The 27,051-nt window shown below is 42.5% G+C and overlaps 3 protein-coding genes across 4 annotated transcripts in view; 2 read left to right on the forward strand and 1 right to left on the reverse strand.

The window, feature by feature from the left end:
- Window positions 1-987: 987 nt before the first annotated feature.
- On the reverse strand, window positions 988-8,581 carry snrpa1 (small nuclear ribonucleoprotein polypeptide A'). The gene is made up of 9 exons (XM_041979747.1): window positions 8,396-8,581; window positions 7,801-7,948; window positions 3,553-3,631; window positions 3,061-3,107; window positions 2,879-2,981; window positions 2,709-2,788; window positions 2,075-2,147; window positions 1,838-1,931; window positions 988-1,248 (listed from the first exon to the last, which is right to left on the reverse strand). Exons 1-9 carry the CDS (start codon window positions 8,475-8,477, stop codon window positions 1,088-1,090), a joined length of 867 nt encoding a protein of 288 aa, XP_041835681.1. The 5' UTR covers window positions 8,478-8,581; the 3' UTR covers window positions 988-1,087.
- Window positions 8,582-9,516: 935 nt separating this feature from the next.
- selenos (selenoprotein S) lies at window positions 9,517-13,835 on the forward strand. Of its 2 annotated transcripts, none has more exons than XM_041979770.1 (6): window positions 9,517-9,764; window positions 9,985-10,113; window positions 10,773-10,879; window positions 10,963-11,052; window positions 12,961-13,033; window positions 13,329-13,835. In XM_041979770.1, exons 1-6 carry the CDS (start codon window positions 9,668-9,670, stop codon window positions 13,406-13,408), a joined length of 576 nt encoding a protein of 191 aa, XP_041835704.1. In that variant the 5' UTR covers window positions 9,517-9,667; the 3' UTR covers window positions 13,409-13,835. The 2 variants fall into 2 exon arrangements, with proteins under 2 accessions (XP_041835704.1, XP_041835695.1); XM_041979761.1 differs by having other exon boundaries at window positions 9,519-9,764; window positions 9,982-10,113.
- Window positions 13,836-15,013: 1,178 nt separating this feature from the next.
- The window catches only part of chsy1 (chondroitin sulfate synthase 1), a 57,876-nt gene continuing 45,838 nt past the window's right edge, over window positions 15,014-27,051 (forward strand). The window contains exon 1 of the mRNA XM_041979735.1: window positions 15,014-15,777. Coding sequence (XP_041835669.1) covers window positions 15,467-15,777 — 311 coding nt within the window. The 5' untranslated portion in view covers window positions 15,014-15,466. The remainder of the gene's footprint in view (window positions 15,778-27,051) is intronic.

Below are 27,051 nucleotides of genomic sequence, written 5' to 3' on the forward strand. Positions count from 1 at the left end.
TATATATATATATATATAAACACATGTTAACACATAAATGTAATCAGCCAATCACTTGGCAGCAACTCGGTGCATTTTGTCATGTAGAAATGGAGAAGACCTGAAGTTCAATCTGAGCGACAGAATGGGGAAGAAAGGGTTTACGTGACTTTGATGGTTGTTGGCCTGAGTCTTTACTGGGATGTTCACACACAAGCATTTCTAGATTACAGATGATCTGAAGAAGAGAAAATGTGTGGAGTGTGTTCTCTCTGGGTACTCAGGCCACCCCTAAAAATCTGACATACCGGACTCAAATCAAATGGATCCAGCAGCCTGTGTAGTTCTGCACAATGACTCGTGAGTCATGTTGGAGCAGGGAAACATGGAAAACCTGCAGAACTGCATCTCTCTATGACCAAACTTGCTTATCCCCGTTCTAGATCATAATGCAGCTTTTATACAGCATCCTCACCAACTCCTTACATGGTGATCTGTCTGTTCTCATTTTATGAAGATTTAAAGGTCATAAAACCACCAGATAAACAGCTGATGAAGAAACTGATATGAAACCAATTTGGATCAAAACAAGTTTTTCTGCTTATCAATAAAGCAGAAGTGTTTGTGCAGCAGTGATTATAGTCATACGAAGTTGGATCATGCTCAGTAAACCGATTAAAAACAATTTTTGTTCAAAATTTGACTTTGACATCAGATTTCCACTTTAGTTTAATAATTTCTTAAAACCTTTTTCATTTAAGGTCTTAATTTAAAATAATTTTAAATATTGTCTGGTATTAATTTTTTTCTTTCTAGTGTCAGTTAAAGAACATAATGTTTACCTATTGAATGCATTTACTGTCAAACATTTCTCTAATTAAAGCGCTAAAATACATATTAAACAATAAAATAAAGTGAAATAATTTACATTTTTAATAACTGTGTTGTGACAATGAAGTTAAATTTGTGTCATCCGTGCTGAGCGGTGGATAAAGAGTCAAACAGGCGTACAAGAAATCAATTTAATGACATTTTACAAAATAGAAAACAGCCGGAAACGTGCAGCCAAAGAAAATCTACAAGAAAAAGAACAAAACTTTCAGAAAATTCAGGAGCCGTTTTGATGTGGTTCTTGATCCATGTCTTCATCATCATCCTCCTCCCCTGCATCCCTGTCATTCATCTCCTCCTCATAACCTTCGTCCATACGCGCCTCCACCTCTGCACCGTCACCTTCGTCCTCTTCTTCCTCCTCCATCCCAGGTGGACCTGTTTTAGAAATGAAAACATATTTAATCATCCAGTCTGGAGACGAAGTGAAATTCCTTCATCAGCTGGATACAGGCGTTAAAACAGAAACTGTAGAGCTGAACACGCCTCTGAGCAAACATTTCCCATGAGGCACTGGGACAACTGGTGTCTTCAGTCACTGGTGAAGATGGAGGACAAGTGTGTTTCCTCACAGATGATGATCTGAACATGAACCATCATCACTCTCATCCAGATCCCCTGACACCAGATTCTCCTTCAGCTCATCAAGCTCCTCCGAGTTTACACTGAATCCACCATCCACACCCTGAACCCCCACCAGACCCATCCCCACCTCACCCAAAAGGAATCACTCCACAAACGTGCGACACCTGTCTAGTCATTAGTTCTAGTAGGAGACACGTCCAACGTCCCGGTCCGACGTCCACGGAACAGTGCTTTTAAATGACTTCAAACGTGCAGGAAGTGGATGTGAGCAGAACCCAAACATCTGGGCTCAGTCGGCTCGGGTCTGCAGCGTTTCCATCTCCCTGCACAGCTCTGGACCAGTTCTGGTTCAGTTGTGGTTCAAGGTTTGGCTCACACTGACCTTGTCTGAGATCTCGTCCTGGGATCTGTCCAGCCTGCAGCATCCCCTTCAATCGCTCCACCTCTGCCAGTGATGAAGCATTACTGATGGCGTTCTGGAATTAAAACATTCAGGATGAAAAGGTTGCTCAGGGTTTACTGGAATTACATCTTCATAATGTGACAGACTGGTAAACTGTAGCTGACGGGACCAAATTTTTACAGTGTCCTATAAAACAATCAGAGATGGGACGTTGACCTTGATGGCCTCCACGTCGGCCTGAGACGGCCCCGTCCTCTTCTCCGGCTGAGCTGCAACTCCAGGAGTGAACCTGAAAACACACGAAGCTTTCTGACCAACAGGAGAATTTTACAGCCACGTCCAGCTCTTATTCCACAGAAGCACCATCTTCACCACTTCTACCCGCTGGTAAAGGTGACTTCACTCAACATGAAGAAACTTAACAGATATTTTGGCTTCAAACTCAGCAGAAATTCATTCTTCCTCTCCGTCGCTCTGAGAGGAACACGGTTTCCATGTGCCTTCTAAAAGGGACGTGTCGTCTCCACGTGTGTGATGTAGAACATGTGAATTTATCAGCTGATTACTAACATACAAACGACTGGCCTCCACACAGCTGTTAAATCTGGATTTTTTTGTTGTACTTATGACTGTTCTACATTCCTAGGATGGAATTTAGGACAGTTTCAACCAACGACTGATACACGAGGGCCTGGACCCCGGGCCTGGACTCCCGGCCTGGACTCCCGGCCTGGACTCCCGGCCTGGACTCCCGGCCTGGACTCCCGGCCTGGACTCCCGGCCTGGACTCCCGGCCTGGACTCCCGGCCTGGACTCTGCAGAATTTTACTGTGACATTTAGAAATCTTACGTTTTCATCCGCCTGCCGATGTCCTTTGCCAGCTGAGCTCCACGTTTTCCTTTGAACATCTTCTCCGCCTCCTGCCGCTCCTAAAACACACACACACACACACACACACACACAGTTTAAGTGCACAGTTACATTTAAAGTTTGATGAAAGGAAACTCATCAGGACTTACCTTAAGCTTCACTTTCTGGAAATCCAGCACTCGGATCTGTGGGATTTTGCTGATGACGTAGAGCCTGTAATGCTTTTTGTTTGTCACCGGATTCCTTAATAAGCTGGAATTTCAGGGAGAATAACAAATAATCAGACTTCAGTGGAGTAGACGACATTTCTCTGAGAGTTGCTGAGTAATACCTGAGCAGGGTTAATGTCTTCACTGAGGCCAGAGGGTCCAAGTCGCCCTGCAAGGAAGTAAACACACCATGAAAATAAAGAACAGAACCAAGTTCTGCTTTGGATGGAGTTTGAACTTCATCAAGTCGTCTCCACCACGTCTACATGACTAGATGTGTTAAAATGCTGCCACATGATTGGCTGGTTAGATATCTGTTAACAGGAAGTTGAACAGGTGGAGCTGTTAACGTGGACGGTGGGTGGAGATAGCTGCATCATCTGATGGGGTCACGTGACATAAAGACCTCAGACTATTTCTTCTTTAAATTCTTCCTAACCAGCGTTTCCATCTCGCTGGTTTAACAGTTTTTCCCTGTTTTCTAACTAAACAACCAGCTGGACTCGCATCACCTGCCAGGTTTTAATCTTTTGGCCGATTAATGAATAAATCACTGACAATAATAAGGAGAGTTTACAGATTTCTGAGATGGTTCTGCTGCATCGGGTACTCACCAGCTCCTGGATGTTGTTGTTGGTCAGAACCAGCTCTTTCAGACTCGGCAGAGACTGCTCCAGATTCTCCCCTATACGACTGAAGCAACACATCATCATCATCATCATCAGTCAGTTCCTGATATCTGGAACCATCTGCTGCTCCAGACCAGATTCTACATGGAGCAGCAGATGAAAACATGGAAAATCTTGGAAGTCTAGACTTTGTCAAATCCTGCATTGTTTTTGCTCCTAGAAGCACAACTTTATCGTGTTGTTGCTACGGCAACCGGCTGTTTAACTCTGTCATGGTCTAGATTCTTCATAGGAGTCCAGTCAATGTGGTCTCATCAGAACGTTTGCTTGGACATCCTGGTGAAGCTAAAACATGAGCTTTAATTTATCCCCGACATCTGGTCGTCTCAACCGCTTCCCATTATAAAAGGTTTCTCATAGGGATCCTAGGTTCCACCCTTCCGGCTCTCTGCTGACAGCATCTTCTGTTAAACACCTCCAAGGCCAAAGTCATGTCATACGATAAGAGGGGCCCAAGTATCTTCACCCTTGAAGGGACTCCTCTAGACCGGGTTACTGAGGATCAACATCTGGGAATCTGGCTAAACTTTGTCCTTTTCAAACCACACTGACAAATTACAGTCTAATGTTAAATCAAAAACTTTTTTTTCTGTAGCGAATACACACCAATGTCAATAACGGACAGAATAGTGGGAGTAATTTGCCATTCTGGGTGTACCAGCGGTGTGTTTACACGGTTCAGCAGCGGCTCTCCTCGTTTTAATCTCCGTCTTATTCAGAATTTCTGACGAGCATCTCATCTTATTTTCTCTCCTCGGCTGCAGCAGCAGCTTGGTGAGCAGCGGATACAAAGGAAATTAACCAGCAGATTTTCATCCTTGGATTCTGTCTTGGTGCAGATTAGTGATAAACATCCCAGAGAACGGTGGACCTCTGCAGAAACTTTTCCCAAGAGATGAAGACGTTTCTGCAGGTGGTACACCTGAGAATTCATGTAGAAAGCCTTACTGGCTGCAGGATTTTACATCCGGATGAAACTCCATGTACAGATGAGAACATCACTTTCCTCCACCAGGTTGGGTGTTTGCTGTTCTCTGATTTTGAGTCCCAGTCTGGTTCTGTCAGACATTCAGGACTGTTGACTCAGATGTTTCAGAGTAGATCAAATGTTTCTTTTGCATATTTTATTGTTCTAATAAACAAATTTATAGAGTCCAACCAATTGATCAGCTAGATGATTATAGCTTTTTGCAAAATAAACAATTTGTCAGAGTTTTGTCGATTAAACACCGATATATTCATAATTACTCATAAAAAAGTAAATGCTGTTAAGTGTCTGAGTTGTGCAGAACGTTGTTGCACTGTTTGTCCACTAGATGGAGCTCTGACTCAGTCAACACCGCTGTCAAGTGGAGCTTAATGACGAGTACCTTTATAACAATGTTGTGGAATTAAGAATGACTCAGCATGTCTCCAGTTTCAGTTTAACTCTATTTGCCATGTGTCATGACAGTGCCCTGTGCTTCGTTGTGTCAGTCATGGTTTTTCCATTTACGTAGAATTGCTAAAGTTGTGCTAACCTAGCTTAAGTTACTCTGTTTGTTAGCAATAACGTCACTGTGGTTAGCCCAACCTAGCCTAGCATAGCGTTAGCTATCAGTACAGGACAAGCGTTCATCACTCCATCAGCTGTGTGTTGACACCATAGTCTGTATATAAAAGATGGACGGAGCCTCCATGACGTCACCCGTAGGTTTCTGAAGAGCTGGATTGAAGCTTGTTGGGTCGTTAACACCGTCGCCATCTTGGTAGCGTCACGCGTGTCGTCATTCCCGGAAAAATCCAAAAATGGGCAAAGTGGCGGCGCTGAGAAGGGGGCTGTGAGCGTGGGGGTGGATGATTGACACCCGTCAAACTCAGAGCTGCCTGTAGCTAGGAGCTAACCAAGCTAACCCTGAGCAACGGTAGCTAACCAGCTAACAGAGGTAGGCGGGCTAAAGCTAAGGCACACTGTTAGCCGGCTAAAAACCACGTTTGTGCTGCACTCTACCTTCTTGCCGTGGATATTGAATACCTGTCGATCAAAAGGACACACCCGTAATTATGCCAAATTTCAGGATTAAATAACATCCAAACAGATGAGTTAGAAAAAAATTCACCCCCCTCACACTTGTAAACTTGACCTATTAATCCTAAAATGGATTTTTGTACCAGGCTTTGAACATGTTTATTTCTGCTGTGAAGTTGGTCTTTTTAACATGGGAGTTTATGGGGATTTGCTCTGTTTTGGAGCCCCTAGTGGATGAGGAGGGAACTGCAATTTTTTGCACTTCCACATAGGCTTCACATTTGGAGGTTGCTGCTTGATTGAAACACATTTAAGGAGGAATAATGTAAAGCAGAGAGGAGGGAAAAGTTAAAATGATGAACTTTACTCTCCGTCTTCAGCTACAGTCATGATGCCACTTCTAGTTTTACTCTATCAGAAGATACTAGGACGTGACTTCAGGCTACAACAGCAACTCTGTGCTGCTGTGCAGTAAAATGAGTTCCAGACTATTTGTGACCATCATATGTTTGAAATGCAACTCTGTAAAGATTACATGTTTTAACATCTGAGAAAAGCCTCTCTGGTTTTTATTTTGGTTCATGACTTGATGCCAAAAAAAAAAAAAAATGGAAAAGAGAAAATTTACGGTTAAAGGGCGTCAGAGGGCTCCACAAACAGTGTTTTACCAGGAACTTTACTCATTAGTTAATACAATACACATATGTAGCAAACACCTATGGTCTAAATCTAAAAATAAATTCATTAGTTCAACTGGTAGCTATAGTAATGCTCCATAGTAAGAAAAATTTACAATTCAGACTTAATAAATAAAATTTTATTCATATACTGCATTTTTTTTTTGTTTTTTTCTAATTGGCCAATTAAATCAGCTATCAGAATTTTTGTCTGCCAAATATTGGAATCGGCATGAAAACATAAATATCAGCCGGGCTTTACTAATTTACTTCCTTATATTTTTGACTGCTTTCATGTTTCGACTCCTGCTTAAACAAGACGTATTTAATTAATCCGGCTTATTTAGACATTTCTCTTTTACTCAAACCAGAATATATTCATTTATCAGAAATTAATTCACACAGATGAACAGATAATTTGATTTCAGAATCAAAATATCAGACTGAATATTTAAAAGATTAATTTTCAGTATGATGGTGAAGGTAAAGGAGACAAGTTTTAATCCATCCGTCTGTAACATCTGTGCATGAAACTGTAGCCGGGTGTCCCCAAAATGGCGGAGAAAGCTGCGGTGACATAACGTGTCTTCTCTACAGTCGGGATCCCCAACGTTTTGAGCCAGTGTCCTGCAGGTTTTCAATGTGTCCCTGCTGCAACACACCTGGTTCAAATTAAATAGTTCCAGCAGCTTGTTGTCAAGGTTTGCACCAGCCCATTACGAGCCATTATTTGAATCAGGTGTGCTGCAGCATGGACATGCTGAAACCCTGCAAGATTCTGGTTTAAGACGTCAGGAGTTGGTGATTCCTCCTCTTCCGCTGCTTCTAAAAGACTGAATGACCATCGTTCCCATGTTTGAGTATTGAGATGTAATTTACAGATCAGCACGTAAGGGCTTGTTAGAAAAGCTTGATGTCCTCGCTACCACTCTTCCACCCGCTTCATAAGAAACCCTCCTTTCAGAACCCACCACTGACTCTAGATTCCTCTTAACCTGCCATATAAACATATATACATATATAACCATTATATACCTGCTGCAAAATTCACTGTTTCGTGTTGGTATAGGAAACTCTCCCGGGTCTGATTCATCCTGACCTGCATCACGCTGCGCATCAACACTCGCTCTGCAAACATGACTTTATGGCCAGGACCTGAAACTAAACCTTCTTACAGCTCATTGCCCCTTCAGTCGGCTCCAACCAGAAACTGGAATGACTTACAAAAACCCCTAAAGCTGTAGCGTCAGTAAACACAAGAAATAAGACGGCACATTAAAGGAGAGCCGGCTTTCATTCAGAGGATGAAATCCAGATTCATTTAGCCAAAATTCTCTGCTGTAAAAAGGTTTCCAAACCTATTACAGGGACCAAGAGCATGTCCAACTTTAAATCAAATAATATTTTACACACAAACAAAGAGAAAACTGCTTTCATAATTAAATATAATCAGATTAAATGCTGACTGGAGGATTAACTTGAACTTACCAAATCCTGTTGTTGTTCACTAACAGTGTCTTCAGCCTTCTGAGCAAAGGAAAACCGTCAAGTTTTCTGACTTCATTATCAGAGAAATCAATGGTGTCAAACTGGTCCAGAGTCGCTCCAAGATTTTCAAGAACTGGGATTTTATAACCTGGGAATGAAGAATAAAATCAGTCATCAACACAAAGCACAGGGAATGTGTCATCACTGATCAGGTTAACCATTAAGACCTGGTTTTGATCACATGGAAACCTGGTTTGTAAACACACACGAACCAAACAGGTTTTCCTGCCCCTGGTTGCACTTTTGTCACATTTAACAGCAGGTGGTTCTGATGAATTAATCAATCCTGGTGATCAGAAACGTTTCTCCAGATGATTGTTGCCCATTAACCGCCAAGCTAACGTTATCTTGCTTTAATACGTTAGACATGAAGCCTTATGGCTGACTCCTGATTCCCAACAGGAAATATGAGATCATCTGGTCTGTAAACAGGGTTCAGACTTAGGTCCGGCTTCTGACCCGGGTTCGGACTTGTTGACTCGGGTTGAGGCCTGATGGAGCTCTGCGGCTGCTGCCGCGGAGAAGCTGAACTCACCCCGTAGATCGAGCTCTCTGTCCCGGACCGGGTTGGTGTACTGAGCGGCCTGCTCGATCAACTCCGCGGATAACTTCACCATGTCGGCCTCGCTTACTCTCTTTTACTTTAGTCTTTTTCCCTATAACGCTACAATTACGTATCCGCGCGGCATTGCACGCTGCCAGGAACAAAGATATTCTACTTCCGCCTCGGCCTTTATTGGTGAGCTGCAGGTGAAATGGCGCCACCTTCTGGACGGAGGGAGGAACAACAGTTTGTTCTTCTGCTTCTCTTCTTTTGTCGTTCCTCCTCTTCATTGTAGGATACAGAAACACGAAGCTGGAGAGATGTGAGCTATTTGATAGATTTTAGTCTGGGTTCATGAAAAATCCTGCTGGCGAGAACACTCATTAACACCCAGATGGCCTGTCATACTGGTCTCTGCTCTCTACCAGTACTCCTTGACCTCAGCTCCAGCTTTAACACAGCTGGTGACATCCTGTGTGCGAAGGCAAATGTATTTTTATTACAAACTTTGTCGTTTTAATGTTGCGTCTGTTTTAATCTTTTCTTTTAGCAGCTGTTTCAGGATGACTGAAAAACAAGAAAAAGTTTGAGGATATCATGAAAGCAGTCAGTCTGGATTAACTAGTCTTTTATACAGAAAACAGACGCTATCCTGCCTGATCACAAGCATCCCCTGTGCTCAGATTATAAGATAATGCCATCTGGACAACGGTATGCCCAACTTAAAAGGAAAATAATCTGATTTAAAACTCTTGTTCAAAGTAAGGCAAGGTAAATTTCTCTGTATAACACATTTAATGTGCAAGACAATTCAAGTACAATCAGCCTCATATATATATATATATATATATATATATATATATATATATATATATATATATATATCCTAATTAATTTTATTCTTTTACCTATTTGTATAAATATTAAATATTTTGTTATACGTGTATGTTTATATTTATTCTTTCATTTATTTGTCTAAATATTTCCTTGTTTGTTTTCTTTTCCTTGTCCAGATGGATTTTGTGGTACCCTCCAGTCCAGCAGGTGGCAGTAATGCGTATTTGAGCTGGTTTGCTAACCTCCAGTAAACATAGAAGAAGACGATGACGCGTTACCCGGAGCCAACACGTCATCCTGAATCTGTCAGCGTTTCTCCCGCCGCCATAACCCAGGGACAGAAAGTGTCTGTCCGATAATCGATGATCGAGCGTGGAGGAGGCTCGCGCGGCAGGTAGCTGATAAGGTTAGCTTCTAGCGGCTCAGATGGATGATGTGGAGATTGAAGACGTCGATGGGGAATACTCTCCTCCCCACCGAGCTCCCCTGAAGAACCAGGACATAAGTACTGTGGTCTACATCGGTTAGTTTATACCTTTAGATTTACTTTTGCACCGTCTGCTGCCTCAAGTTTGTTTCCAAATCAGACAGAAAGGCATTTAAATTAAGTCCGAGAACAGATTTAACTTAAAACAAGTTCCAGGTTATTCCAATCATATAATAAGTAAGATTGTGTGAATCGTAAACACTCTTTCTGCTGACTTTCTGTTTACCTTTTTTCCTTCCTGTAACACCCCCAGTAGGAGAGTTCCTGGCCCAGTACGGGTGGCACCTTCTGGTTCTGACTGTGGGGGTCTACCTGCTCATCCAACACCTGAAGAAGAGGAGGTCCAGACATAGTAACCACTACACCCAACCTCCTACACCACAAGGTGGGGATCTCCACCATCTGGGGCCTGTTCCAGAAAAAAGGTTATGTTGCCATGGTAACTGACTCCTGGCATGTTTCCTGTCAGACACCCTGAGTTTCTACCTGAAGCAGCCATGAGTTGTCATAGCAACACGATTCCACAGATTTAGAAGCTGAATTAATACACATTAACACATGGAGGATTTTCAGCCCTCTTATACATGATCTATCATTTCCTGATCTATATCTCATCTCATCTGTGTGTTAGCTGGTGGATCTTCTGTGACTTGGGTCTGTATCCATGGTTCATTATAATTATAACACTTTCATATTTTTCTGTCTGAGCATTAAATGTGTGTGTGAGAAAGCAGATGTTTAACTGTGTTCCAGGTTAAAGTTTAGGATTAAAATGTCTTTTGCACATCACAGGTGCCAAAAAACAGCATGTAGTGATGTATTCTTGCTTATGTCTTCTCTGACAAGTCTTCTCCCCCCTCCAGGTGGATTTCAAGATTATAAACTTCCTTTAAACTATTTAGCAGCTAATATTTTCCAGGTCACAATCAGGAGAACGGAGGAGGCTGAAATTATTTCAGCAAGACAATGCTAAGCTTCATAGCATGGCTTCACAGGAGAAGAGTCGGACGTATCACCGTCATATTGTTGTGTTTTCTTATAAAGATGCAGATGTAGTTGCGAGAAGACAGGAGGCAATGGAAGCCGCTCGGAGGAAGATGCAGGAGGAGCTTGATGCCAAATCAGCCGTCTTCAAAGAGAAACAGAAACAGGTGAGTCAGAGAAGGTGAAACGTGATGGATGGTCGCTCCATCACTGCTCAGCTCAACGGAGGCTCTAATATTTCTGTCCACAGCAAGAAGAAGAGAGAAGGAAGCAGAAGATAGAGATGTGGGAGAGCATGCAGCAGGGAAAGAGCTGCAAAGGAACTACCCAACTTCCTCAGGTGAGTTTAAAATTCACGTGCACATGATGAGATTCATTCAGAAAAAAGGCTGTCTTTACGGTACATGCAGTTCTAACAACCGGGCGGGTACAAATGGATTTTTTAATCACAAAACAAGAAGAACAACAGATTCTGTTGTCCTTTCTGAAACATACACACACACACTGACACACACATAACCAGAACTCGCTGATCCAGTCGTGAGTCAGGTCCAAACTGCCATCAGCATGGGCGACGTACACATCCATGTGTTTTAATAACGCTGACCACCAGCAGCAATCAGCACGAACTGTAACCCTTCAAAATCCAAGACATTTCTTCCTTTATTATTATTAATATTATTTTTATTATTATTATTATTATTTTAAACTTAATGTGATCCATGCTAAGTTGTACTTGTGCATTTTAAAGTTTAGGGATGTCAAATTAAGTTAATCTGTTAAAGATACCTTCTCAATCCCACCAGCACGTCTTCCGATGAGGAAGCAGTCTGGGGTAGCTGGTGCTGGCTCTCCCATCTCTGGGGCTGAGGTCGCTGAGGTGGTTAAAAAGCTCCTCGGTGGCAAGGCCCCGTGGGTGGATGAGGTCCGCCCAGAGCGCCCAGAACTGGGTTCCTTAAGGCTCTGGATGCTGTAGGGCTGTCTTGGTTGACACGCCTCTGCAGCATCGCGTGGACATCGGGGACAGTTCCCCTGGACTGGCAGACTGGGGTGGTGGTCCCCCTCCTCAAAAAGGGGAACTGGAGGGTGTGCTTCAGCTACAGGGGGATCACACTCCTTAGCCTCCCTGGTAAGGTCTATTCAGGGGTGCTGGAGGGATGAGAATCAGCACCTCCAAATCTGAGACCATTCCTACCCTCACCTATGGTCATGAGCTGTGGGTAGTGACCGAAAGAACGAGATCGCGAATACAAGCGGCCGAAATGAGTTTTCTCTGCAGGGTGGCCGGGCTCTCCCTTAGAGATAGGGTGAGAAGCTCCGTGATCCAGGAGGGGCTCAGAGTAGAGCCGCTGCTCCTCCACATCGAGAGGAGCCACCAGAAAGAGGCCCTGAAGAGACCCAGGACATGCTGGATGGACTACATCTCGCGGCTGGCCTGGGAACGCCTCGGGATCCCTCCGGATGAGCTGGTGAATGTGGCCAGGGAGGGGGAAGTCTGGGTTTCCCTGCAGCTGCCCTGCAACCCGACTCCAGATAAGCGGCAGACAATGGATGGATGGATGTTAACCCCTTACGATGCAGACGTACCGGTCCCGGTACATGACTACTAATCAACAACATTGCAGACATGTGTGCAAGCCCCTCCGTCATGAATGCCCACAATATACACATCAAATGAAAACTCAAAGTCTCGTCTTTCCGATGATATAAACCATTTTGACACGCAACAACCACAGCGCTAACACTAAAGCCTTTTTTACAGAAAAGCAGAACGTTTAAATGTTGACTTTCCTTACCTTTGAGGTCAAACATCAATATTTCCCATCAAGATTGGTCTCATTCTGTCCGTACAGGTTAGGCAAGGACAAAAAAAATATTTTTTTCTGTGTGTTCTAAAGTGTATAACTTTTTATCAGTAATACTTACAGTGATTCTGATTGCTGTGGGTGAAACTAGAGAGTGTTACCTTTACAAAGAGCCCAAGCCTGTCCTTACAATCCAGAGGGTTCAATAACAGCCATAATTCTAATTTGGAGAGGTCATATTACAAACGTTTTTGCCAAAATGCTTGATAAGGGGGTTAAAGATAAAATGGATTTTAGGTTCATTTTGATATCATACAAAACATTGAATATCTTTAACTTTTTTTGTGAGTAGTGCATCACAGTTTGAAATTCAGTGGGATTGATTCAAGTGAGTAACAGAACATGTGGTTTTTGTGTATCTGATTAACATGTTGTCATTGCAGAACCCCGAGGAGGCCGGTCCATCATCAACCGGACTGAAACCAAAGACGGACAAGAAGCCGCTTCGCAGTGCCGGTAAGTGGACTGGAGACCAGTCCGTCTCTGACGGGATCCGTAGACCTCTGTGGCTGCGGGGACGGGGCGGCTGAAGAGACAGCTGCATGTTCGTGTCCGGGCTTATTATAATTCCCTCAAACCACCTGTACCATGGGTGCTCTAGAAGCCTCTGATTGACCCAAAATTTTCAGCCTAAAAAAATCCTGAACACAGAAAAATGAAGGCGTTGTGTTTGAACATGTGACAGACAGATAGAGCTGCATCAGTCTGCTCTATCATCATCATCGTGGTTCTTTTTTGTCCTGCGTTTCAGACTACAACCCCCTGACTGGACAGGGTGGAGGTTCCTGCTCCTGGAGGCCGGGCAGGAGAGGGCCGTCATCCGGTGGATGAGGGTAAATAAAGTTTGAGGCGCTGGTCTCCGTGACCGTGGACCTCTTACAGTCTGTGCACACTGGCTGACTGAACCAAGCTGACAACGAAACCAAACCACGTTTTCATTTCTGTTTCCACCACCGTATGATTTTACGTTCTGTACTGTTAGGATGACCTGATTCTGTGTTCAGTTGGAAGCTTGTAATGAAGCCGCTCCTGGAAATGGATTTTAACCAACAGGTTCGGCTGATTAACTTCACTGCCAGTGTGTTTATTTTACTTCCCACATGTGTTTATCGCCATGTGCCACCACAGAAGAAGAGTTTATATTTGAGGACATTGTGTAAGTGTAAGAAATTATGCATTGAGATTAAACTGTTTGAAAAATTTCGATTGATCAAAATGTAAAGTTGTAATTTTTCTGCAATAAAGTTGTTTGAACCTGCTCAGCATCTGGAGGCCGGTGAAGGTGAGCCAGTCTAAAAAGAAGGGCGGCTGGACCATGATGACCTTTATTTATCACAGGACACAACCAGATGACGTTAAAGCTGCAGTTTGAATATTAAACAGTGCAAATGTTATTTCCTTATTTTGGTGTCATGGTGGTCCCAAAAAATGCAGTGGAATCACCAACTAAGCAAAACTCTTATCAAAAGCTAACTGCAGTGCACAACTAGTAGTTGCAGTTAATGGATGTACATTTTGTGCATATTTTACAAATCCACTCTTTTTTGTCAAGTTTATAGCAGGTTGGATGCGTACTCGTTAGCCATTCATAACTACAAGAATCTGGACTGTTCCTTGAGAAAACATGATGTCCACGTTTCACAGACAGGTTGTAGATGCTGCTTTCTGCAAAAATCATATCCTGCATCAAAGCACAGCATCAATCTGTTTCATGAATGAGGCAATAAAAATTATGCATCACCCTGCCTGCACAAAACAGACATAAGGGCTTATGTACTATAATAATAATAATAGCTTTTTTAACACTTATGTTGTCAGCTTGGAGGTGATGGTAAATCAAGTGACCCACCTCCTGACAGCATCTCCAGTTTTGGTTCAAATATATTCCTTTCATAAAGCCTACACTTCCTCTGCGTTTATTGATAATCAATTTTGCCTGATTTTAGGTAAAGAACTAACTTCAGTAAAAAGAGCTGCAACCAGTGTTTGATTAACTTTTTCCGTGTAGTTAATGAATCAGCTGTTATCTTTTTTAAGTATATATTTAGCCTAAGTGGCATATACTCACATGACAGAGTAATGATCAAATATAATTGGAGGAAAGTTTTAGGATATGAAACAAGTGAAGGCATCACCGCTAGAGGGAGCAGCACATTAGACTAGTACCGTTGCGTTTGCTGTCATCCTACTTTTCAGTACTTTGCTAAATTTTCTGTCAGAAAAGTAACAAGTAAAGTGATATTAAATAAATCCATCAACATTAGATTAAGTAACAAGTTTTAAACCCCAACTAGCACACTGATGGTGGTAATGATATTTTTTAGTTACATTAGTGTGTCTTTCAACTTTAAATACGACGAATAAAATAAAAGTGTCAGAGTTTCCGGGGATACCTGAATGCAACGTCGCTAGGACAAAGCCATTCTACGGAAAAACCATTAGGTCAAAATAACGTTAAACCGTTCAACATCAACGGTTGCGATCATTAGACGTTCTTGTCGCCGCGAGAGAATGGCGACACGGGATCCGCAGCTGAAAACTAACATGAAACGAGCTCCGTTACTCGGTCGGCGTTAGTTTTCCCGGAGCTCGGTGTTGGCGGCGGGTCGATGATCCGAGGAAGCCGCGACAGAGGACGGTTCAGGTGGCGATTTCAAGGAGACTGCTGCGATGCTACGTAGGCATCTGGAAGAAGAAAAGGGCTTTTCTAGTAAGAGGCAAAGTGTGTGAGCCCCCCCTTTTTTAATTTAAAAATTTATTTGTCTTTATTAAGACATGGGAACTTATACAACCCCAATTAGTTTTGTTTAAATGATTTTTTCTTGATTAAATCGGTCCACGTACGCTGTTTTGGACAGTCTAAACGAGTAGCTGGTGAAGTTTTGGGGAATGGCAGGTCGAAGTCGAAGAGCATGGTTTAGTGTTCTCCTGGGGCTGGTTGTCGGGTTCACTCTGGCTTCCAGACTGATTTTACCAAAAGCCACCGAGCTGAAGAAAGCGGGACAAAAGCGGAAAGCAAACCCTGCCGTCTGTGGGTTGAACGGGGGGCTCAGACAGGAGTACGGCGGAGTTCTGTGGGCATCGCAGGACAACGGTTCACCGGCGACCGAGAAGCCTGGCTCCAGGTCCAACAGCTTCCTTTTCGTCGGTGTCATGACCGCCCAGAAGTACCTGAACAACCGAGCCGTGGCAGCACACAGGTATGACATGCTTTACCCGCACGGCTATCGTCTCTTGAGGGGAAAATGGACACATTTCCATGTGAGACACGTTATGTCAGCTTCTCCATTTAAAAAAGGAAAACTGCATTCCCTCTGAGGAATCCCACAGGCCTGCGGTTCTGACTGCTGCTTATAATAAGTAATAAATTAAAATAGCTTTTATTATTACACCACACTGATGTAACTATCCAGCTATTGCTTTTGAAAACTATTTAAAGGGAAATGTGTCAGAACCCATAAATAATGAAATTAATATCTTCTCATGGACTTACAGTAAAAACTTCCATTTCAGCCCCTCCCCTGCTCATTACCCAGTTAAACTAAGAAACTTAATTTCTGTCATTGTCAGAACATCATGTCAAAACTTGATGTTTTTCAGACTTCAGTTTAATGAAAATGATAACAGCTGTGCTCATGAAATAATGACCTAGCAAAGGAAACCAATGGATGGTGGAGAGGAAAACTTCCATCAGAACCAGGAAGGGAACCCTCCATGAGAACCAGAACCAGGAAGGGAACCCTCCATGAGAACCAAAACCATTGAAAGTTTGACAGGAAGTGACTTCATCATAGAACCCTTGTAATTAGGAAGATATACTTTTGATTTATTTTTGGGGATATTATTTCGTACAGGGGGCAGAAATAATAAGTGTGATCTAGAAGAGGTTATTTAATTCTTTAACCCCGAAGTGAATCCACATCTTTAAGCCCAGTGTTGGGTCACACGTGTGGTGCTGCTGAGGTGAGTCATGTCATCAGACAGTTTCAATGATGTCAGATTTATGTGCAGCCAGCGTATATTTAGCTCTGCTTAGTTTAGTTTTCAGCTGAAAAGGAAGTAAAGCAGCAGGTCTTCAGAGATACAGACCCACACCTCTGATGTGGCCTTGTCATCCAGGATCTGTTTGGTACTGATGCTAATGTGGCGGCTACTGAGAGGAAATGTTCTTCCTGTTTATTATGGCTTCTTCTTTAAGCTGATAAGTTAGTTCTGCAAAGAAATGAGTGTCACTGTGACTCGGCTCTGTGTGGTTTGGACAGGGTTCCTGCGGGGTCTTAAAAGTTTTGAATTTGCAAATATGTATTTAATACCTTAAAAAGTCCTTAAATTGGATAGTTTTGTCCTTAAATTTTGAACGGTAGATCTTAAATTATGTCGACTTAAAGTTGATAAGTTGACACACCAAGGTCATTGTAATAATCACTGCTCTATTTCTTAAATTCTAGGAGTCATTAGTTTTTGCCAACGTGGCGGTGAGATGGGCGTTAAATTCTGTTCCAAGTTGTCTTAAAAAGTCTTAAATTTAACTTGTAAAAACATGTAGGAACCCTGTTTGGAGTTTACACCACTTTTACTTTGACTGGATGCGAACAGTCAGAAGATTTTAATTAACTTGTGTCTTCATTGTTGATTCAGTTTAAATGTAGATCTGTGGAAATTATTTCTAAATGATTTCCCATTTTGTGTCTCTTGTGTCCTTCTGTAATGATGAGATCTGCTTGGTTGGGAATGTTGGTTTTACTGCACATTTAATAGAAAAACACCCTATGTAAACACTGAATAAAGCTGTTTTTGCTCAGTTTTGGCGCCACCGTGCATCAGAAACGTCTTCTTGGCTTTATTCCAGCCATAGAGGAGCATTATTTTTCTTCTTTTCACACACACTTGGGCTGTGTCCGAATGCCCACCCGACTCCCTAACCCCTCGTTCACTACATAGGGCTGCACTTTATAACACACATAGTGACTCATTCTCTTGGCCGTTCGGACACGAAGCTGCCTCTTTTATCCTCGCCGCCAACCACGTGACTACCGCCGTCACCACGGCAACCACAACGCACTTCAAGATGTCATTCCAAATCCAGTCCAAAGTTGTGTGTAAATGTTTTTATTCCTTATGTTGTATTTTAGTCTTTGTTTGTTTCCGTATAGGTCATTTCACACTGCTCGAATTTTTTTCCGCCTCCTTGCGCCATGTTGAGCTTCTGCCCGCAATGCATTGTGGTCTATATTGACCCGTCTAGTGACCATCGATCACTACTTTTTAAGATGCATTGTGGGTACCTTTGAGTGCCCTACTTTTTCTCTTTTAGCAACATAGTAGTGATAGTATGATTAATTGAATTTTAATCTCAAATATGATCTGGGTTTTCAGCAATCATAAAAATGAAATGATGCTCCTTCTTAGTTTACTCTTGTGCTGTTTCAGTTGCAAATCGAGCACCACTGACTCCTCCCACAGCCCCAACCGCTTTGCTTTTATTTAACATGAGTTGCCATCACCTCTCAACTTTTTCTCACCCAAGACCAGCACACAAATAACACAGTGAACAACCTGGGATTTAAGAAACTCATCAACACTTTGGACAAACGGCATCACTGCCATCTCGTCACCATTTTCTGGCTTGTATGATGAGTGTCGTGAGGGTGTTGTGAAGGACGTGGCTATACTCCAATATTTCACAACACTACAGACTTGTGGTCAAGCTGCACCATAGAACCGTATATAAGCCTCACGCTACATTTTATTGACGCAAATTTCAACGTGAAAACAAATGTCTCTAGATGTAATTTTTTTCCAGATCACACCAGACAGAACATAGCTTCTGGTCTGAGACAAATGATGGACCTGGGTGAAAAGAAACTAGTCTGTGTTACCACAGACATTCTATGCCAGGAGTGGCCAACGTCGGTCCTCAAGAGCCACAATCCTGCAGGTTTTCTGTGCATCCCTGCACCAACACACCTGACTCAAATTAAATGGATCCAACAGCCTATAAGGATTTGCACAATGACTCATTAGTTTAAGTCAGGTGTGTCGGTGCAGGGATGCATGGAAAACCTGCAGGATTATGGCTCTCGAGGACCAACGTTGGCCACCCCTGTTCTATGCCATTGCTTACTTGGGTTTTCTTCACTTTATTTTACATTAGATGATAACTGTAGTTGTAATAATCAGTTCAATATTACATAAAATCAAGACCTTAAAAGGTATATCTCATTTGTACGAACCTTTTCCTGGTCCGTACCTCTGCCTGGCCCCCATCTAAACTTTTCTAGATCCGCCTCTGCATATCTGAAGTATAAATCGTTTCTACCACCTGTCAGCTACTTTATTAGAGAGGAGAGCTTCCCTGATTTTTATCTCAGAACCTGTTTATAATTTCTCTCGCTCCATTCATGGCCCCTAAATGATCAGACCTGTGTCTCCAACATCTGCACAGCACCAATGATTTAGAGGGACATACGTACATATATACATACATACATATAAGTACAAACCTGTTCTAGAGCAAACAGAACTTGAAATGACTTCTGCTGTGACTTGGCACTGTATAGAAAACCAGATCACAGGTAATTAACTTGACCTTGTAGGTTCCACACCCACGCCATATAGTACAAATACATAGGTGCCACAATCCTGCAGTGCTGTAGGTTTACGTAGTTCCAGGGAGACAGCAGATTCAAACTAGGCGCGCCCAAACACTTATGCTTTCATTCAATTGTATTTTGTGCCAGCCTAATCAAAATATTCTTTAAAGTAGGAAAATAGTGTCTTTAAAAGGTACACTCTGGAGCACAGCGGGGAGGATTTGGCCAGCCTGACAGATTTTATAGATCGTTGTTACGACAGAATCGTCATGGGGAAACCAAACAACATGTCCACCCCTTCCACCTCATCTAAATCCAAAAGACAGCGAAATGAGGATTCACCTGGAGCTATTTCACCACCGGGGAACGACTCAACAGATGTTCTGATCTCTATAGATAAGAAACTCAGTAGTTTTGATGCGTGTTTCAGCCTGATCCTGGAGAGTCCTGTTTCCTATCAGGAAAAAATACATCACTGAAGGCGCTCGCACTGTCATGGCGGTGGATAAATTATTTATTAATGGACAGCTGTACCGCGACCCGGACATCACTCTGTGGCTCTACTGACTTGGTATGTGCTTTAATTTTCCTGTATTCTCACTAGATCATGTTATATCCATAAAACCACCATAAAAGATCATTGTTATGTATTGACGTTTATAAGTAGTCAGACTTATTGTGAAAGGTCTGACAGCACTTCCTTTGTTTTGTATCGCCACTTCCATGTGACTGAGATATACTGTTGAGATGCCGTGAAGAGCAATACAAGAGCATGAAGTAGACCGGGCTCCGTGTCTTTTTTATTAGTTAGGACACTCCGTGTGCAAGTAAAGATATAACAATCATTTACAAGATCACAAGATTACAAGAGATTTATTTGTCATTATACAAGTGCAGGACACAGGTAGGAGCAGGAGCTGGCACAAGGGAAAAGAGGTTAAACATTTTTAATCGTTTACAAGAAATGAAAGCAGATATAATATTACTCTAAGAGACTCATCAAACTCAACAATAGATCTTCTCTCAACAACCCAGTTTCCACACGTGTATTCAGCTTGTTATAATTCTAGGCAGAGAGGAGTAGCAACTCTTATTAATAGAAGGTTAAATTTTGACATAGATAATACAATCATAGATCCAGAAGGCAGATTTATAATAGTTACATTATCTATTAAAAATGTTAAGTTATATATCGCAAATATATATGGTCCAAATGTTGATGAACCCTCCTTCTTTCACTCCCTCTTCGCCTCACTCTATGGTCACTCAGATAACACATTAATTATAGGAGGTGATTTTAACATTATACTGGACAAACAAAGTACCACAGGAACTCATCGAGTCTGGAAATCCTCAGAAACTGTAAAACAGTACATGAAGGATTTTGGTCTCTGTGATGCTTGGTGCTCTCACCATCCCACACTGAGAGAATACACCGTCTTCTCTTCAGTTCACCATTCCTATTCTACCTATTCTAGGTTAGATTATTTCTTAACTAGCAGCTCGCTGATGAATGACATGTCAGAAATCAGAATCCATCCTATTAGAATTAGTGATCACGCACCAGTATCATTTACTCTGAGAAGTAAGAGCAATAAACAAGCAACTAGAAACTGGAGATTTAATACGTCATTACTTAAAGATCCTGAGTTCATCATCTACTTTAAAAGAGAATGGTCCTTATATCTAGAAAATAACGACTTGCTAGAAACTTCAGCGTGTGTTCTTTGGGAAGCAGGAAAAGCAGTAATGAGAGGGAAAATAATTTCCTTTTCTTCTCATAAGAAAAAGAAGGAAACTTTGAGAATTTCAGAGTTAGAACTCAAAATTAAATCCTTAGAGGATGCTTACCATGTCTCCCCAGAAGAACACCTACTAAATGCTATAAAGAAAGCTAAACTTGAACTTAATGAAATAATAGATAAAAATTCTTGGTGCAAAGACTTCGCTTGGAGAATTTTGAGCATGGCAACAAATCTGGAAGGTTCCTGGCTAATCAGTTAAAAACAAAGAAGGTGAAAACAACCATCTCCTCTGTCAGAGATCCAGAAGGAAACATCAGCCACGACCCTGACAAGATAAATAACACTTTCAAAGAATTCTATAAAACATTATATACATCACAACTAACTACAACAGATGACAATATTGATGAATTTCTTAGTAACATCAATCTTCCAAAATTAAAACATGAAAATAAAATGGTCTTGGATTCCCCCCTTTCAGTTGGCGAACTCCATGAAGCTCTCCAGCATATACCCAAAAATAAAGCTCCAGGTCCAGATGGTTACCCAGCAGAATTCTACAAAGAATTCTGGACAATGCTGGCACCCGCTTTCTACAATATGATATTAGAAATAAGGGAAAAACAAAAAATACCTTCAAATATGAACCTAGCCAATATTACTCTACTATTAAAACCAGGTAAAGACCCGACACTTCATCCAGTTACCGTCCAATTTCATTAATAAATGTAGATCTTATAATAATTAGCAAAGCTTTGGCCAGAAGAATAGAAAAAATAACCCCTCTAATAATACATCCTGACCAAACAGGCTTTATTAAAGGTAGACATTCCTCTACTAACACACATAGATTAATTAACATCATAGATTATTCTACTCTACATAACCTGGAATCCACAGCCATTTCTTTAGACGCAGAAAAAGCATTTGACCGAGTAAACTGGAAATTTTTATTTACAACATTAAACAAATTTGGGTTTGGGTCATCTTTCATAAACTGGATAAAAATATTATATAACAACCCAAATGCATGTGTGAAGACCAATGATCAAACTTCTCCAAGCTTCTGTTTGCAGAGAGGAACCAGACAGGGCAGCCCACTTTCTCCATCACTCTTTGCTATTTTTATTGAACCCCTAGCTGCTGCCATAAGACAAAATAAAGAGATTAAAGGAATCCATGCCAAAAATATAGAACATGAGATAAGTCTTTATGCTGATGATGTATTAATTTCCCTCCAGAACTCACCGACATCTCTCCCCCAGACAATCACACTCATTAACACATTCTCATCAATATCTGACTACTCTATTAACTGGTCTAAGACTATTGTTATATCCATTAACTGTGGCCTACAAAACACACCCAATACTACAATACAGTCCGGAAACATTAGATATCTAGGCATAAACATTTCCCCCAGGTTATCAGAACTAACAAAGCCAAATTATGTCCAGCTACTTAAAGCAATAGAGGATGATCTCTCACGGTGGAGGCGCTTACCCATATTACTCATGGGGAGGGTTGCCACAGTTAAAATGATGGTTCTATCTAAAGTAAACTACCTGTTTTCAATGATACCCACTAAACCATCCTCCAGCTGGTTTAAGTCACTGGACTCACATATATCTAAATTTTTATGGGAAAACAAGCCATCACGTATCAGTCTAAAAACTTTACAACAGACTAAAGATAGAGGCGGATTGGAGCTACCCAACTTTAATCACTTTTTCTTAGCTAACAAGCTGCAGTATATCTCCAAATGGCTTAAACCTAGCAGTCTGGATGAACCATGGTTAGATGTAGAGCAAGCATTGTGTGAGGATCTGTTTATCTCTGACCTGCCATTCATCAGCTCAACCATCAAAACACATAAGTGTTTTAAAAGCATTAATATCAATTCCTCCTTAGTGACTTGGTGGGATTTTCTAAAAATAACCAAATCCTCACTTTTTCCATGTAAGTTTACACCCCTCTGGAACAACCCTGACATCCTGCAAAACAAAAAGCTTATCAATTTTACTCAATGGAAAAATAAAGGAATAAAACAGAACATATAATAGAAAATGGAAACTTCTTGTCATTTAATATTCTCACTTCACAATATGGAATCAGTAGCAAAACATTTTTAGAATATCAGCAGCTTAAATCTATTATATGTAAAACATATACCATTAATCAATTAAACCTACAGCTACCTATTAGGGTGGCAGAATTCATGAATCTCAATGCCCTAAAGCTATTATCAAAAACATATAGACTATTATCCAAACTAGAATCATGAGGACATCCAAACTCAATCTGTCTTCCAACTTCAAAATGGGAGGGTGACTTATCCAGTAACTTTAATAAAGATAAATGGTCACAAATATGTTTAAACACCTTTAAAATGACTAAGAATTCAAATATGCAACTAATACAATTCAAAATTCTGCATAGAACTCATTATACAGGACAAAGGATGTTCAGGATGGGTCTGTCACAATCAAACATCTGCACACACTGCAATGAAAACACACCTGGCAACTATCTCCATGCCTTGTGGTCCTGCACACCTGTCCGCAGGTTCTGGCTTCAGGTATGTGTGGACATGTCAACATGGTTTAAATGTAATATTCCTACAATCCCCGCACTATGTCTACTAGGTGACTTGGGTGACATTAATATGGCAATTAACTCTGCACACATGATACGCACAGCATTATGCATCACAAAGAAAACTATCCTTATGAACTGGAAAACCAAAAATAATCTGTGTATTCAGCAGTTTAGGAATCTCTTAGTTGACCACATCAGTAGTGAGACAATGTCTGCCTCCTCAAAGAACTATTTAGCTGAATCTCATTCCCTCTGGTCCCCTGCTTAGCTCCATCACTTAGTGTAGGTGGAGGACTGTGACCTCGTTGCTTTGGGGGTTGGAAAATGGCCCGGAATGACTGTTGGTTGCGGGTTCTTTGTGGTTTCCCGTGGCGCAGGACCGGGCTGCTCTGCGATGGGGGTGGCTCTGGGTTTGGCCCTGTCGGGGGCTGTGGGGGTCAGCGGTTGGAGTCGCCTCGTGGCGGGGGTGAGGCCACTGGTGGCACCTGGGTCGGTGGGCGTCGGTCCTGGGCCGGGCTGCCGGGCTATTCCGGGGCGGGCTGGGCGGGGGTTCTGGGCTCTGGTGCCTGGGGGTGGTCGGGTCCGTACGTGCTGGGGGTCTAGGCCTGCCCGGATGTAGTGCCATGGTGTGGGTTAGTGCATGCCCTGGTGTCTGGTTGCCGCCCTGGGACCCAGGGTATGGCCAGGGGGCAGGAGGGGTGTAGGGGTTTGAAGGGAGGCTGAGGTGAGTTATGTGTGACGTGACTGTGTGATGGTGAGTGCTTGTGGGTATGGCACAGGGGAGGGTGTGAGTGTGGGGTTATAAGGGGTGCAGATTGGAGTAGGTGGGGGGAGGGGGTCGATGGTGCCCTGGTTCCCGGGGTGTGCGGCTGGAAAATCGGGGTGTGTGCTGGCCTACGCCTGGTGGTTGTCTGGGGGGGCCTGGTCCTCCTAGGCATAGTGCGGGCCCTCTACCTTTGGGGGGTGGGGCGACCGCCTCTGGGCTCCTGGGGCCCTGGGCCCTTCGCTTGGGCTGTCCTGGGTGGCCGGTCCCTGGCGGGGCCGGCGGCTGCCAATCTTGGCCCACTGGGACCTGTGCCCCAAGACCGTGGGGGGCTCTTGCTGGGGCTCTCCTCCTTCGGGTGGGGCTGGAGTCGTCTTCGTGGTGGGGTAGCTTGGGTTCGTGCTCTGGGGCTGCTGCTGAGGGCCGGGTCTCTGGGCTGCCCTGGTCTGCCTCTGACCTCCGTAGAGGCGTAGTCACATTTGCACGATCTCACTCACCACTCTTCATCACTGATCACTCCTTGTTTCTCATGCTCTGCATGCTGACACAGTCACTGAGTTGTCCAGTGGGTTTTTATACTAAGAGATAATTCTTTTCTTTTATTTTTCCTGAGAGTTACTATCTGGTCGCTGTTATGCCACTTTCATGATATGTCTTTTTGATGTGGTTATTTAAAAACCCTTAATGACTAGCAGCTCTGTTTTTTTTTTTTGTTTGTTTGTTTGTTTTTTTTTGTTTTTTTTTTGTGTGTTTGTTTTTTGTAAAAGTTGTAGGAAATTTTCTGATGTGTTCATGTACAGGTGTAACAGTTTGTTGTCTGGTGATGGTGTGAATTGAAGGGTCGTTTCCTTCTGTCTCTGATGTTTTTGTCTCCTTTGTTCTTTCCCTTTTGCATCTTTTTGCTATCCCATATATATCTATATCTATATATATATTTATATATCTATATATCTATATATAGATAGATAGATAGATAGTATAAGGGCACCATCCCTCTCCCAGCCCACTCAGGCTGCTCCCACCCACCCAACAACCCCTCCATCCAGCCTCCACTCAAAACTCCACCCGTCCTGCCACCTACCTAACACCCTAACACCCCCACTTATCCACCTTCCTGCCCAACAAACCTACCCAACCACACGCTCCACACCCCCACCTATCCAAACCCCCACAATGTGTACAACACCATGGGCCCCAGAGCATCTCTGTTTTGATCTGCATGTTGGCCTGCCATGTGTAATGCACCGATGCACAGCTCCATCTCATCTGTGATGATGAGATATCTTTTATTTTCTGTGAATAAGTCGGACCTGCTGCATGAAAAGGGCTGCAGTGTCCTGCAGATCCTCTGCAGGGTTCCTGGTTTGCCCTAACTCTTCTGAGATGTTCATACTTTGAAAACCACAGCAGTCAAAGTTCAAACTCAGCTGAACCACAATGCATCACAAATAAACAATCCCATGAGTTTTTGCACTCACCAAAGCGTACCTGGAAGAGCTGATGAGAAAAGACAGAGCTCCTACATCTGCATGGAAAGGCAGCTGCTGCACAGATTCCCTCCATCTTGCCAGACTGATCTTCATTCTTTACTAATCTGATCTTTATTTTTACAGCACTTCTCAAAAAACAATTCAAAGGACTTAAAACAAAGCAACCAGGTCCAAACAATATGTATGAAGAAAAAAAACAAGTTAGAACAGAAATAAGAACATAAAGGGACCATAAAAGCTAAAATCAGCTTCTTCTTGCAGGCAGAGCAAATACCAGAGGGTCAAATTAAAACAACAAAAAAAGAAGCATCGTTCTGCTGTGTTTGGGATTGTTGTGCTATTGCATGAGCCAGCTTCAGCCAAGCTTTAGCTGTTGGACTCGTATAGAGACGGGATGGGGGCAGAAGTTTTGTAACTTGCATCTCCTTATTTGTCAAATCAGATCTAAAAGTGTGGATCAAGTCAATTTTACAGGTAAAAAAACATTTGCCCCACATTATACACACTCATGAACCAACTGGGTTTCTCTAGTCCCTATTTCAGGGATCCTCAGTCCTGGTCAGTGTGGGCCGGTATCCTGCAGGTTTTAGAAGTTGATTCCAAGCTTTGCACAATTCTGCTAATAACCCATTGATTTGAGTCAGGTGTGCTGCAGCAGGGAAACTTCTAAAACCTGCAGGACTAGGTTCTCAAGGACCAGGATTGCGGATCCTTGTCCTATATAGTCATGGAGAGAGAAGGATAAAGGTAGGGTCAGTTGGTTTATGGATCAGTTTGAAGCAGAATTAGCTGATAGTAGAGACGTGATTTTTCATCTCTAGCAAGAAAAGTTTTAGTTTGTAAACCGACTCCTTTGTGGAGCTGTGATGGTCATGCTGGCTTTGCTCAGACGGTCATAGCGGCACTTTTTCACACATCAGGATGGTTATGGTTATGGACTAGAAGAATCTGATTGGTTCCTAAGTAGGTATGTAAAAAGTGGGATGAATGGTTTGTTCTTATAAAATTGTCTTGACTTGCAGATGAACTTTAAGCTTGTAGATTCGATTTGTGCTACATCTGCTTGTAAAATTGTAAATTTAGAGACACATGTTATAAAATCTTTGTCCCTGTCCTAGCTCCTTGTCCTCGCATCGGACTTTAGAGTACTGTGGTATCCAGAGGACTCCATGGTCCACTTGGTGACTGCAAGGTCCCCCTGGACCTGGACCTTATTATTAATTGACTCCAACTGATTTGTCTGCAAAATGCCCTGAGATGACATTGTTGTGAAGTGGTCCTATAC

The sequence above is a fragment of the Melanotaenia boesemani genome, chromosome 1 (assembly GCF_017639745.1).
Source record: "Melanotaenia boesemani isolate fMelBoe1 chromosome 1, fMelBoe1.pri, whole genome shotgun sequence".
Taxonomy (NCBI): domain Eukaryota; kingdom Metazoa; phylum Chordata; class Actinopteri; order Atheriniformes; family Melanotaeniidae; genus Melanotaenia; species Melanotaenia boesemani.